This window comes from Tripterygium wilfordii, chromosome 11 (genome assembly GCF_013401445.1).
Source record: "Tripterygium wilfordii isolate XIE 37 chromosome 11, ASM1340144v1, whole genome shotgun sequence".
NCBI lineage: Eukaryota > Viridiplantae > Streptophyta > Magnoliopsida > Celastrales > Celastraceae > Tripterygium > Tripterygium wilfordii.
Window position 1 is genome coordinate 9,745,151 of NC_052242.1, and position 15,741 is coordinate 9,760,891.

The following is a 15,741-nucleotide window of genomic DNA, read 5'->3' on the forward strand; positions in this document are numbered from 1 at the left end:
AAAAAGCATTGTCGCTGACTTGAACCAATGAGACAAACTGAATGAAAAGAACTATGATGTTTGGCATCGTAAGATTCAGTATCTCCTAGAAGAGCAAGACAAGCTGGAAACAATCACTCAATCAATGATTGAACCTGAGCATGGGAACACTGCTCAACATAGGCATGATATGGAAGTATGTCAAGTCTATAAGCGCAAAGATCGTGTGGCTCGCATATTGGTGTTGAGCAGCATGAAAACTGACATAATCTGTGCTTTGAGAAACACCGTTCAGCTCAAGCAGTTTGAGATGTTGTGAAGGTTCAATATGGGGGAACCTCGACTGCTAGACTTCGTCAGTTAACCCTCAAATTTGATGGTTATAAGAAGCGCCAGAATCACACGATGAGACAGCATCTAACGGTCATGTCTAACATGATCAGTGAATTCAGGGTTGCTGGGTATGAAATGACTAACGAGCAGCAAGTCCAAGCTGTTATTTGCTCTTTACCAAGTACTTGGGAACACATGCGTGTTAACCTTACCCACAACGACAACATCAAGACATTTGATGAGGTCGCTCGCCATGTTGAGCTTGAAGAAGATCGTCTTCTCGCTGTAAAATCTACTGAAGAGGTTTTTATGGTTGATTCGCGAAGAGCATCAAACTCTGATCGCAAAAAGGGAAAAGGTAAAGGTCCCAATAAAGGCAAGAGGGGGAATGAAGCTAGTTTTAGTGGACACAAGTGCAAGCGTGGGAAATCTGGTGGCAAGAAAGGTAGAAACAACAACTGCTTTAATTGTGGCAAACCAGGTCACTTTGCTCGTGATTGCACTGAGTCAAATGTAATGTTTGACCACTTTAGTCCCTCTAACTTGTATGTTAGTAGTTGTTTAATGCTTGTTGAATCTGTGTCTTATTGAACTGTAGACTCAGTAGCAACCGACCACGTAGTAAGGGATCGAATAGCTTTTGTAGATTTTCATCGAATTCTGAAGGGGAGTAGATGTATATAAATGGGGAACAATGCTTCCGTTGATGTGTTTGGGATTGGTACCTGTAAGCTAGCGCTATAGGGAGGTCGCACACTCTATCTCCATGATGTGCTCTATGCTCTAGAAGTTCGACGAAATCTAGTTTCTGTTCTTATGGTGCTAGAACTAGGTTTTCATCTTGCTTTTAATAAAGGTTGTGTGAAAATATTTCTGGACAACGTATATTATGCTTCGGGCTATGTGTTGGATGGTTTTATGGTGTTAGACATCGTTAATATTATACTTAATAACAATGCGTCTATCTTTGTTGTTGGAAATTACAGTTCTGTTCCCAATACTGATAGTGTATTACGACATGCTAGATTAGGACACATTGGGCAAGATCGATTAAATAGATTGGCTCGAGCAGGTCTTTTAAGATCTCTCGCCAAATTAGAATTGCCTACTTGTGAGCATTGCCTAGCTGGAAAAGCAACAAGATTACCATTTAGCAAATCCAAGAGAGCCAATAGTCCATTACAGGCTTATTCATTCTGACATATATGGACCAATGAATATAAGGGCTAGGCATGGTGCCATATATTTAATCATTTTTATAGATGATTTCACATGTTTTGGTCATGTTTATCTAATTTCACATAAGTTTGAAGGATTGGACTGCTTCAAACGATGCACTAATTTGGTGGAAAATCAATTAAACACAAAGATCAAAGCTTTAAGGACTGATTGAGGTTGTGAATATTTGTCTGACCAATTCAAAATTTTTTGTGATGAAAAAGGTATAACTCGACAGCTAACTATTACTTATACTCCGCAACAAAATGGCGTAGCAGAAAGAAGGAATATGACCTTATTAGACATGGTTAGGTCAATGATGGCACAAGCCAATTTACCAATTTCCTTTTGGGGATATGTAATATTGGCTGCTACCTACATTCTTAACCGTGTGCCCTCTAAATCTATCCTTTTCCACCCCATATGAGCTATGAAATGGTGAAAAACCTAATTTAGGAAATTTGCTTTCATGGGGGTGTGCAGCTTATGTTCATAATAATTCCCATCAACATAGGAAACATGATCCTAGAGGGAAGAAATGTATCTTTCATTCGATACTCTTCTCACTCAAAGGATTCGTGTTTATTGGTGAAGAAGTTGATGCGAAGGTGATAGAAATGGAGTCCCGTGATGTTGTATTCTTAGAAGATGACTTTCTTGTGAGAGGTGAGATTGATAAAAATTTTCAATTTTACAAAATGGAAAATCGATAAAATAATGCACCTATACCAACAGGGGGATTAGAGGAAACTCTTAATCCTCCTGGGGAAAGTGGGAGCGACGTAGTGCATGATAAAACTCCTATGGAGCGAGATCATGAGCAATCTCAACCTTGTCGAAGTATTCGTGAACGAATCCCACGTTGTCAATTTGAGTTTGAGGGGAAAATATTCATGATTACTCCACAGGATGATGAAGAGCCTAAAACAATCAATGAGGCTCTATCTGGTCCTAAAGCTAAGGAATAGATTAAAGCTATGGAAGAAGAGATGGAGTCTATGAAAACTAATCAAGTCTAGGAGTTGGTTGATTTACCGCTAGGTCAAAAATCAATTGAAAATAAATGGATTCTAAAAATTAAACGAAAGGCGGATGGGTCAATAGAATGATATAAGGCTCGGTTAGTAGTAAAAGGATACACTCAAGAAGAGGAAATTGATTATGCAGATACTTTCTCACCAGTTGTGAGAATAACTTCGGTACATCTCATCCTAGCAATAGTCACACGCATGGACTTAGAATTATACCAGATGGACGTGAAAACTATACTTCTCAATGAAGAACTAGACGAGGAAATCTATATGGATCAACCTTTATGCTTTGAGTCTAAAGGACAATAGCGCAAAGTTTGCAAGCTAAATAGATCCATATATGGTCTTAAACAAGCATCAAGTTTCATCAAGTAATCCAAAGGGATGGCTTTACGATGATGGAAGAAGACCATTGTGTGTATTTAAAATGTTCAAGTAGTGGTTTCATAATTTTGTCCTTGTATGTTGACGATATTTTGTTGACTGGGAATAGCAAAGAATTGATTGATGCCACTAAAAAGTGGTTATTATCGAACTTTGAAAATGAAAGACACGGGTGAGGCTAGCTACGTGCTAGGTGTGAAGATCATAAGAGATCGCTGATAACACATATTTATGCACATTTTACATCCCTTATTCATATACTTTGCACTAGTTTCCTTTGTGAAATTGGTTGTTTTGATGTGTTTTGTGTAAGTTTTGAAGGAATACGTCCCTAATGGTGATTGATAGTTAAAGAGGCAAAAATATGGTGAAATAAGAAAAGATGAATATGTTCACAATTTTGAAGCCAAGTCAGGTTCCTAAACAGATTCGTCAATTTCACGGAATAAACTGGACGTGCTCAGGAGGAATTGGACAACGAGTGATATACCGTTGGAAAGATCTAGAAGTCTCGTTTCCATAGAATTTTACGGTTCGTGATTTGGAGTTCCCTAGAGGAAGTTGCATCAGTTTTAGCATCAGTGGTTCAGTGCAGAAATTATATACGGAATTAGAAGATTTGATATCTCAAGTTACTATTCTTGGTACTCAAGACACGGAACAAATCTTGGGAGATTACGGGGCACTCGAATCATGTGTTAGAAGTCAATGACAACTCTCTCAGTCAATTAAGTTCAGTTTCCATAAGGAGAAGTGTATCGAAAGTCGAGTTCTGTATCAATTAGGAGAATCACTTCCTTATGGTAATTGGACTTAATTCCTATTTTGTCTCAAAAGTCTCAGTCGTGCCCTATTGTGAAACTATAAAAGGGATGTAAAAGTCATCGAAGAACACACGGACGGAGGAAAGAACGAACGGAGGACGCAAAGAGAAGGTGAAATCGGCAGCAAGCAAGCGGAGATCTACTACTTGGTTGTCTCTTTCTCTTTTGTGTTTTAGTGTTCAAAACAGATGATGAGTGGCTAGTTTTACTTCAGTTAAGGGGCTGGTTGAAGCCTGAACATGATTGTATTGATGTTTCGTTAATCTTTATCTTATTTCTTGATATCGAATGAAAATCTTTTCACTATATTACTTGTTGATGAAATCTGAGATATGTTTCTTTGAGTGCACGCTTAGATGCATATCTTAGAATTCTATTGCTAGGACAATATGATTGATCGCCCATATCTTCGTAAAGTCTCAAGTAGCCAATGAATAAGATAGCTCATATTCATGTGAATTGATTTCTAGGTTATGTAAGATGCATGCCACATCTTGTGAATTTAGTGATGTTTGCTTTCTTTGTGTTTAATGATTCTTGGGTGTTGAATCTATGAACATGTCATTCTAGATTGCATCTTAAGAACTAAGTTAAGGAGTACATGCCATGCACTTGACATACTAATTAAGAGAGAGCAATATGGTAAAATCAACACGTCATTGTTTTATCTTAAACATCATCATTCGTGAATCAAGAATTACAGTTGAAGATTGCAGCAGTACATGATTGTTAGTGGTGGATAACTTTCCCTTGACTCTTTCTCTTATAAGAATCAAAAACGTTTCCTACTTCTTATTGATTATTCTAAGTTAGTTGTGTAGCTTGAGTCACAATACTGTTTAGCTCGAATCACAATTAGATTTGACTTGCAATTACATTCCAATCCTCTGCGGGAGATACCTTTGCTTCTCACTATACTCAACAACCTTTTTTTTTTTTTAGTTGCAAGGATTAAATTGAGTTATTTTTCAGCACCTATTTTGTTGTTCCAAAATAGCTGAACAATTTTTGGCGCCGTGTCGCCGGGGATTGTTTAATTTAATTGCAAATTAATTTTCTTTTTGTTTCTCTTTTCAGTGTATGCACACTCGAAGTTCTCAAGGAAAGGACCTTGTTTACAATCCAGAGATTGAACGCACTGCTCGTCTACACCGTAAAGAAGCAGCCCAACGCCGAATTACGGAATCCACATCCTCTCAGTCACTACCACCATCGCCACGATCTAGTTTGGACGAAGAGGAAGAGCAGCATATTTTTGAGGATAACGCAATGGCTGAAGAGGAGAAACCACTCAAGGCTTCTTTTGTCCCTACAAATCTAGCTCAGCCGTCTTGCATTGCCTTTACTCCCACTGCGGCATCTACATATAGCATATCTCCTCAATTGATCAATTCTGTACCACACTTTTATGGAAAGTCGATGGAGGATCCGAACATGTACCTTCGGGAATTCTATGATCTGTGTAGGACACAGAACATCCAACACCTAAATGCCGAGGGACTCAGGTTAATTCTTTTTCCCTTCTCTCTAAAGGATGATGCTAAGTGGTGGTTAAATTCTTTGCCAGCAGGATCTATTACCACATGGGATCAACTGGCTACCAAGTTCATCGCAAAGTATTTCCCTGCTCAGAAAACAAGGCAATTGAGAAAGGAGATAAATGCCTTCCAGCAGAAAGATGGAGATTCTTTTCATGAAGCATGGGTGCATTTTAATGAGTTGCTTCGCAAGTGTCCTCATCATGGTTTTTCCAAAGATGACCAAGCTCAATCCTTTTATGAAGGCTTGAACGATGCCAACAAAGTCTTAGTGGACTCAGCATGTGGGGGAGCTTTCATGAATAAAACAAGTAATGAGGCTTTTCAAATATTCGAGACTTTAAGTGAAAATTCTCAGCAATTCTCTACTGGAGGAAGGCAAGGATCAAGGAGTAGGAGTGTTTATGAAGTAAATGTTCGAGATGGATCTTCCTCACAAATAGCAGCTATTGAAAATAAATTAGACATGCTAATGAAGACCATACTCCCAATAAGACAAGCTACTCAAAGTGAGGTATGTGCTAAATGTTTCAATATTGATCATACAACTGAAACTTGTCACATGTATTCTACAGAGCTGGAGCAAGCTAACTATGCGGCACAAAGGTCAAGGTATAACCCTTACTCCAATACTTATAATCCGGGTTGGCATGACCATCCAAACTTAAGATGGAGTAACAATGACAATGTCCAACAAGCAATTACTGCACCTCAAGGCTCGAGCCAAGGACAGATAGCTCGAGCTATGAATCCTCCAGCACTTTTGCAACGTGCACCTGGTAAGTCACTTGAAGATTTGGTTATGACTATGGTTGATAGCACTAATTCCTTTATACAGAAAGCGGATAGTCGTTTCCAAAAGCAAGATAAGGCTATAGAGAACCTTGAGAGACAAATGAGTCAAGTTGTGACTGTTCTTTCTCAAAGGGAACCGGGTAAACTCCCTAGCCAAACCGAAATTAATCCTAAAGGAGTAAACCCTGAACAAGCAGCGGCTGTGACTTTGAGGAGTGGAAAGCACGTTCTGGACAAACCAATGTTGAATAACAAAGGAAAGAATGATGTGGTAGAGGAGGAGGACAAAAGGGACACAATTCTTGGGCAAAAGGAGATGGAAAAAAATATTGAGGAGAAGCAAACAACCGACCATCAGGTAACCAATGCTTCAAATTCGTATACTGTGCCCATTCCTTTCCCTCGCAGGTTCATGAAAACCAAGAAGGAGCAACACGAAAAAGATATCTTGGATACCTTTCGTAAGGTCCAAGTAAACATTCCTCTCTTGGATGCTATAAAACAAATTCCCAAGTATGCGAAATTTCTTAAGGAGCTTTGCACTAACAAGAGGAGATTTGAAGAACATGAAACAGTAGCTCTAAGTGAGGAGGTGTCAGCTGTGCTCCAACGTAAACTACCTCCCAAATTGAAAGACCATGGAAGCTTTACCATACCGTGTACCATCGGTGAAAAAAGGTTTGAAAAAGCCTTACTTGATTTAGGTGCTTCTATAAATTTAATGCCTTTTTCTGTTTATGAAGCACTTGATCTAGGTGAGCTTCAAGAGACTAGTGTGGCTATTCAACTCGCGGATAGATCACTTAGACGATCAAGAGGTTTGTTGGAAGATGTTTTGGTACGTGTGAATGAATTGATCTTTCCGGCCGACTTCTTTGTGTTGGAGATGGAAGAAGCTGTTATGCCGGTCTCCTTACCCCTCATATTTGGTCGGCCCTTCATGAGAACTGCGCGTACCAAGATTGATGTCTATGAAGGAACCTTGTCCATGGAAATTCAAGGAGAAAAAATCGGCTTTAGAATTTTCGAAGCAATGAGGTATCCTTGTGATGATCAATCCTGTTTTTCCATTGATACTTTTGATTATTTGGTGCAGGATACATTCAATACAAGCATGGGTGATGACTCTTTAAAAACTGTGCTGGAGTTGGGTTTGTTACCATGCCAACAATCAGCCATCACAATGACCACCCAAGAAGCTATTGGGTGTGAAGAATTGGAGAGTTCGGTGGCTGCCCTTGAAGCTTTGCCACGGATACAAGGTAAGTATTATTCTCCTTTTATTTCTCTTCCAATTTCTAATGAAAAACTTGTACCTTCTGTGATTGAGGCACCAAAATTGGAGCTTAAACAGCTACCGGACCATCTACAATATGCATACTTGGGAGACAATGAGACACTACCAGTTATTATCGCAGCTAACCTTTCGGTAGAGGATAAAGATAAGCTGATTCGAGTTCTCAGAGAGCATAGAACAGCAATTGGCTGGAGTATAGCAGATATCAAGGGCATAAGCCCAACCACATGCATGCATAGAATACTTCTTGAGGAAGGATCAAAACCTACAAGAGAATCCCAACGTCGATTGAACCCTCCTATGATGGAAGTGGTAAAGAAAGAAGTTCTCAAACTTCTTGATGCCGGTATGATATACCCTATCTCTGACAGTAAATGGGTGAGTCCTGTACAAGTTGTGCCCAAACGATCTGGAATAACAGTTGTCAAGAACAAGGACAATGAACTAGTGCCTCAACGTTTGCAAACGGGCTGGAGAGTGTGCATCGACTATCGCAAGCTCAACAATACTACGCGTAAGGATCACTTTCCTTTACCTTTTATTGATCAGATGCTTGAGCGTCTTGTAGGTCATGCATATTATTGTTTCTTGGATGGCTACTCGGGCTACAACCAAATTGCCATAGCTCCGGAAGATCAAGAGAAGACGACATTCACTTGTCCCTTCGGAACATTTGCGTATAGGAGGATGCCTTTCGGTTTATGCAACGCGCCTGCCACATTTCAACGTTGTATGATGAGCATATTTTCTGACATGGTCGAAAAAATTATTGAGGTATTCATGGATGATTTTTCAGTTTTCGGTAATTCTTTTGACCATTGTCTTCATAATTTGTCGCTTGTTTTAAAACGTTGTCAAGAAACTCACCTTGTACTTAATTGGGAGAAGTGTCACTTCATGGTAACACAAGGCATAATTTTAGGCCATATTATATCTCTTAAGGGTATTGAAGTTGATAAAGCAAAGATAGATCTTGTTCGTTCTTTACCACCCCCTACATGTGTGAGGGAGGTTCGTTCTTTTCTTGGTCATGCAGGTTTCTATCGACGCTTCATCAAGGATTTCTCAAAGATTACAAGGCCTCTTTGCCGCCTACTTCAAAAAGAAGTGGAATTTGAGTTCAATGAAGAATGCAAAGTGGCGTTTGACAAGCTTAAGGGAATGTTAACGACAGCCCCTATCATTGTGCCACCAGATTGGAGCCTTCCATTTGAATTAATGTGCGATGCAAGTGACTACGCGGTGGGCGTTGTTTTGGGACAACGAGTAAACAAGCTGCCTCACGTTATCTACTATGCATCTCGGACTCTCAATGAGGCTCAAATCAACTATACCACCACAGAGAAGGAGCTACTTGCTGTTGTTTTCGCTTTAGATAAATTTCGATCATATCTTATAGGCACTAAAGTGATTGTTTTTTCTGACCATGCAGCATTAAAATATCTTCTCACAAAAAAGAATGCTAAGCCTAGACTGATTCGATGGATGCTCTTGCTTCAAGAGTTTGATATTGAAATCAAAGACAAGAAGGGGTGTGAGAATGTTGTGGCGGATCATCTCAGCCGCATGACACATACTCGAACTTGGGAAGGTGAGGTTTTACCCTTACAAGAACAATTTCCAGATGAACAAATTTTTGCTATGCAGGTTGCGGATCCTTGGTATACGGATATCATCAATTATGTTGTTACCAAGAAGATTCCGGCGGACTTCACTAGAGCACAAAAGGATAGACTTGTCACGATGGCAAAGTACTATGTGTGGGATGATCCATATTTATGGAAGCAATGCCCGGATCAAGTGATAAGAAGGTGTGTACCCGAAAGTGAGTTTGATTCTATTCTAACTTTCTGTCACTCTTATGCATGTGGAGGCCACTATGGAGCTAAGAGGACAGCTCTTAAAGTACTTGAGAGTGGTTTTTATTGGCCATCATTGTTCAAGGATGCATATCATTTTTGTAAGACTTGTGATCGTTGTCAAAGGACAGGTAATATTGGCCCAAGAAATCAAATGCCACTAAACCCATTCAATATTGTTGAAATCTTTGATGTTTGGGGCATTGATTTCATGGGTCCCTTTCCTTCTTCTCATGGATTCCTTTATATACTTCTCGCTGTAGATTATGTTTCTAAGTGGGTGGAGGCACAGGCCACTCGGACTAATGATTCTAAAGTTATTCTCAGTTTTCTTCAAGCTAAAATCTTTTCAAGGTTTGGTACGCCTCGAGCTATTGTCAGCGATGGAGGAACTCATTTTTGTAACAGATCTTTTGAAGCTTTGTTGAAGAAGTATAATATCACTCACAAAGTGTCTACACCATACCACCCTCAAACGAATGGTCAAGCAGAAGCTTCGAATAGAGAGATTAAACACATTCTAGAAAGAACCGTCAATACAAACCGAAAAGATTGGAGTGATAGGTTGGACGATGCTTTATGGGCATATAGAACTGCCTACAAGACCTCCATTGGCATGAGTCCTTTTCGGTTACTATATGGGAAGTCATGCCATCTTCCAGTGGAGCTTGAACACCGTGCTTATTGGGCCATCAAGAAGTTCAATTTTGATATGAGGTTGGCGGGTGATCATAGACGTCTTCCGTTGAACAAACTTGACGAGTTAAGGACTGAAGCATATGAGAATTCTCGAATTTACAAGGAGAAGACGAAGGCGTTTCATGATAAGCTAATTGCCAAGAAGACCTTTGAAGTTGGCCAGAAAGTCCTTCTCTTTGATTCTCGACTTAAGTTGTTTCCGGGTAAACTTCGCTCTCGTTGGTGTGGACCATTTGTTGTTACTAATGTTTTCTCTCATGGTGCAGTTGAAATTCAGAATCCAAAAACAGGGAGCACTTTTAAGGTGAATGGGCATCGGCTTAAGCCATACCTTGAGTTGGTCACAGAGCGGTTGGTGGAGAATGTACCTCTCCGTGACCCTGATGTTAGTGCATGATTTGTGGTGCCGTCTGGCTGAAGACGTTAACTCAAGCGCTACTTGGGAGGCAACCCAACAAGGGAGAAGAAGGCTACACTCTCGTAACTTTTCTTTTCTTTTCAGTTTTAATTTCTAATAGCTAGTTGTGTTTCCCTCTTTCCATGCTTGGCTTAGCTTGTTCTGTGTTTTAATTTCTTAACATTGGGACAATGTTTAGTTTAGGTTTGGGGGTGCGGGAAATGTTTAGAGTCCAGGTTTAGAGTCAGTCAAAAAAAAAAAAAAAAAAAAAAAAAAACTGTTTTGAAACCTTGAGTTGAAGTGCTACTTTTGCTTACTAATGGAGATGTATATGGTGTGCATTGATCAATAATCTTTGACTGAGAGAGTGTCACGTAGGGATTGCATCATAGATGATTCATTTAATTGTGTTGTGCTCTTAATATCTTGGTGGACAAGGATGCCATAGCAGAATGAACTGCGGAAAAATAGTGGAGACTACCTTGTGAGATTTTTGAGCCTATACTGATTTTTTCTGAGAGATGCATTGTTATTTCTATTCTTAAACACTCTCAACTTCATCGTTTAGATTGATCTCACTAGGCCTTGCATTGGATACTAAAGAACTAATCTCTATACTGATATCATGATGCTTGCCTTTGCTTTTGAGTTGAATGAACCCTGAAAGATGAAGTTAGGCTATGTGTGTCTTACCCTTGTTAAACCTTTTGAATTCATTACCTTTTGTGTGCGCCGTTTACCCTGTTGAAACCAAACACTTAAGCCTTTTCTTTCATTACCCTCAACTTATCCAGCTTGCCCTGTTCTGAACCTACCCTGTAGCTTGAGCTATGTTAAGGTAATCTTGTAGAAATTCGAGGTTGAGCTGGAAATAAAAGAAAAAAAATATGGTGTGTACCGAGGCAGATTGTGCTTTGATTGGAAGAAAGAAATATGTTGTAATGAAAAAAAAAAAAAAAAAGAAACGAAATTGGAGTTGAGAAGAATATGAGCTCACAAATTAAGGAAAAATCATTTGAGCTCCCAAGTGAAAAAAAAAAAGAAAAAGAAGAAGAAGAAAAAGAAAAAGAGGGCACTGAAGGCCTGGACACCAATTACAAAGTTTATAAGCGGGCCAACCTATTGTACTTCATGAATGCAAGACTACCCATAAGCCTTACCTTACGTTACAACCATAACAAAAGACCTAACTGATTTTTGGGTGAATTTCTCTTGGAAGTGAAGATAAGTGTTATGGTTTATCTGTGCTCTTAGTATCTGATTTCTTTCGTGAGATCTTCTTTCTATAAATGTGCTTCATTGTCATCTATTCATACGTGGAATATCCTTACCTATTTCACAAAACTTCCGCCACTTATGCTTGTGAGAGATTTCAAGCCCTAGGTTCTGAGTGAACTAAAAGAAAATGAGAGAAAGTTATCATGTGAGGTATAGAGTCGAGGCGAATTTATTCCATGGCATTCGGGTATGGTGTTTCTTTAAGCTTGGATTTTATGAGTATCTGCATTAGTCTATACATTGTGATGTATTTCCTTATAGTGGCATGATCTTAGTTCATTGAGTACGATTGACACACATTGGTTTCTATTAGTTTGTTTAAAGGATGCCCTTTTACAATTTTGGTTTCATAAATGTTTGTGGGTATCGTTCTAGTAAACCCTCAGGAGACACAACTCCTCCTACTAGGGACACCTAGAGGTTTAAAGGCTTGTGACACACGCTAAGTGTCATCGTGTTTCCCTACGAAAGTGGCCTAGGTTATTATTTATCTTTTGTTTACCATTTTGCTCGGGGACTAGCAAAAGTTCAGGTTTGGGGGTATTTGATAACACATATTTATGCACATTTTACATCCCTTATTCCTATACTTTGCACTAGTTTCCTTTGTGAAATTGGTTGTTTTGATGTGTTTTGTGTAAGTTTTGAAGGAATACGTCCCTAATGGTGATTGAGAGCTAAAGAGGCAAAAATATGGTGAAATAAGAAAAGATGAATATGTTCACAATTTTGAAGCCAAGTCAGGTTCCTAAACAGATTCGTCAATTTCACGGAATAAACTGGACGTGCTCAGGAGGAATTGGACAACGAGTGATATACCGTTGGAAAGATCTAGAAGTCTCGTTTCCATAGAATTTTACGGTTCGTGATTTGGAGTTCCCTAGAGGAAGTTGCATCAGTTTTAGCATCAGTGGTTCAGTGCAGAAATTATATACGGAATTAGAAGATTTGATATCTCAAGTTACTATTCTTGGTACTCAAGACACGGAACAAATCTTGGGAGATTACGGGGCACTCGAATCATGTGTTAGAAGTCAATGACAACTCTCTCAGTCAATTAAGTTCAGTTTCCATAAGGAGAAGTGTATCGAAAGTCGAGTTCTGTATCAATTAGGAGAATCACTTCCTTATGGTAATTGGACTTAATTCCTATTTTGTCTCAAAAGTCTCAGTCGTGCCCTATTGTGAAACTATAAAAGGGATGTAAAAGTCATCGAAGAACACACGGACGGAGGAAAGAACGAACGGAGGACGCAAAGAGAAGGTGAAATCGGCAGCAAGCAAGCGGAGATCTACTACTTGGTTGTCTCTTTCTCTTTTGTGTTTTAGTGTTCAAAACAGATGATGAGTGGCTAGTTTTCCTTCAGTTAAGGGGCTGGTTGAAGCCTGAACATGATTGTATTGATGTTTCGTTAATCTTTAATCTTATTTCTTGATATCGAATGAAAATCTTTTCACTATATTACTTGTTGATGAAATCTGAGATATGTTTCTTTGAGTGCACGCTTAGATGCATGTCTTAGAATTCTATTGCTAGGACAATATGATTGATCGCCCATATCTTCATAAAGTCTCAAGTAGCCAATGAATAAGATAGCTCATATTCATGTGAATTGATTCTAGGTTATGTAAGATGCATGCCACATCTTGTGAATTTAGTGATGTTTGCTTTCTTTGTGCTTAATGATTCTTGGGTGTTGAATCTATGAACATGTCATTCTAGATTGCATCTTAAGAACTAAGTTAAGGAGTACATGCCATGCACTTGACATACTAATTAAGAGAGAGCAATATGGTAAAATCAACACGCCATTGTTTTATCTTAAATATCATCATTCGTGAATCAAGAATTACAGTTGAAGATTGCAGCAGTACATGATTGTTAGTGGTGAATAGCTTTCCCTTGACTCTTTCTCTTATAAGAATCAAAAACATTTCCTACTTCTTATTGATTATTCTAAGTTAGTCGTGTAGCTTGAGTCACAATACTGTTTAGCTCGAATCACAATTAGATTTGACCTGCAATTACATTCCAATCCTCTGCGGGAGATACCCTTGCTTCTCACTATACTCAACAACCTTTTTTTTTTTTTTAGTTGCAAGGATTAAATTGAGTTATTTTTCAGCACCTATTTTGTTGTTCCAAAATAGCTGAACAATCGCTCTAGAAGGCTTTTGGGTATTTCTCAAGAGAGGCGATTGCTCGTATGGGTGAGTCAATCTTTGTCTATTGACACACTTCACAAATTGTACTATCAATACTTACAGTATACGCCATAAATATTGAATAATTTAATATACTAACGGCATTCAAATATTATTCAGTAGCTGTAAGTATTTACATCGTACACATAACATATAACATTATAAATCACATTGTACGTAAGTCTAGGGGCCTCACATGTTTAACAAATGTATCCCTAACTATTGGTTTGGTGAGTGGGTCAGCCACCATATTATGTGTAGAAATGTGTTTGAGGACCACTTCTTGTTCAGCAATTGCATCTCTAATATAGTGATATCTCATCTTGATATGTTTGTTCTTTCCATGGTATTTGGGATCCTTGGCTACAGCCAATGCAACAGTGTTATTACAAAAAATTGTCACAGGTTTTGACGTTGATTTGACAACTTCTAAATCCTGCAGCAAACTCCGTAACCAAACTGCATCTTGTGTTGCTGTGGAACAAGCTACGTACTCAGCCTCCATCAAAGACAAGCTACATAGGATTGCTTCTTGCTACTCCATAGTATTGCACTGCCATTAAGAAAGAAAGTATATTCTGAAGTTGATTTACACTGATCTATTTCTCCTCGCCAATCAGCATCAGAGTAACTGATCAGTCGCAAATCCTCCTTTCGTTGGTAATATAGCATGTAATCTGAAGTCCCTTTCAAATATCACAGAATTCGTTTGACTGCTATCCAGTGCTTTTGACCAACGTTCGATTGAAATCAACTAACCAACCCAATAACGTAACATATGTCGGGACGTGTACATATCATTGCATACATCAAACTACCGACAACACTGGCATATGGTACTCTGGACATTTTTTCTATCTCCTCTGGAGTCTTGGGACACATATCACAACTTAGGCTCAAGTTCTTATCAACAAGGGTATCCATCGGCTTACTATCTTGCATGTGATAGCGCTCTAACATCTTTTTGACGTAAGTCTACGCTAGGAGGGCGAGTAGAGATGAGACTATTTGAATTAGAACGCTCAGAACGTGATTGGGCGCAGTGGGAGTGAATATAATTCAATATCATTGAAAATGTAGTCGCCTTGGTTAGGGCCAAGATGAGTTTATTCAAACAAGAAAAACCGACATGAATGATTCCCCGCCATTCATGAGTCTATTTGTATAATGCCGAGTGTGAAATTAGTCATCCAACACTATTGATAGTGATAAGATGAGGGTTTCAAGTTTGGCACCTATGAATTGGCGACAAGACTCAGACTCGTATGGTGTATTTCCTTTTACGAGGAGAGCAATGACATACGCTCTTTATCTGAGGATAAGAAAAGAGAAGCTCCACCATAGCATGTATTTCATACTACATGTGTTAGCAACCATTCAGGAAGTAAAGAATTGGTCCTTGCTTCTTTACTGTGTGAGTCCTAGAGATCTTAAATAGATCTCAAATTTTTACTACCCTTTGCAACTTTTGACTATATCATGATGTGATGAATTAATGTTTGCTACTTTAAGAGTGTGACCTATGGTCATGGAAAGATTCGACATAAAGGAACACTCCTAGCAAAGCATGTTGATTCAGATCTGAGTGATATGAGGGCGAAAAGAAAAAGTATTTCTTGCTTTTACACTGGTTACTGGTATTCACCAGCCGGAATCATCTCATTCGAAAGAGTTTGATTTGATTTAGAATGCTTGTAATTGTAAGGATGGATTGAGTATAGAATTCATGAGGGATTGAATAATACTCAATCATGTGTAGCTAAAAATACTTGGGGTATATAAGTACTATTCGAGAGTAATAATTTCTCAAAGAGGTTGATGTGTCCTATATGGCCTATGGAAGGTTTCTATATCGGAGCTCCCGTTGTTCATGTACTTCAGGTCGTACGGTCCGTTCACTTGTA

The 15,741-nt window shown here is 38.9% G+C and overlaps 1 protein-coding gene and 1 non-coding gene across 2 annotated transcripts; one reads left to right on the forward strand and one right to left on the reverse strand.

The window, feature by feature from the left end:
- The first annotated feature begins 4,849 nt into the window (after positions 1–4,849).
- Positions 4,850–12,291, forward strand: LOC120008765. The gene has a single exon (XM_038859138.1). The coding sequence runs from the start codon at positions 4,850–4,852 to the stop codon at positions 10,352–10,354; it is 5,505 nt and encodes a 1,834-aa protein (XP_038715066.1). The 3' UTR covers positions 10,355–12,291.
- Positions 5,411–5,517, reverse strand: LOC120009979. Its single transcript, XR_005470776.1, has one exon. It is a non-coding gene; the product is annotated as a small nucleolar RNA R71 (small nucleolar RNA).
- Positions 12,292–15,741: the final 3,450 nt, after the last annotated feature.

What these genes read in the sequence shown, in the direction of transcription:
- LOC120008765 (XM_038859138.1), top strand. Translation starts at nt 4,850, where the DNA reads ATGCACACTCGAAGTTCTCAAGGAAAGGACCTTGTTTACAATCCAGAG.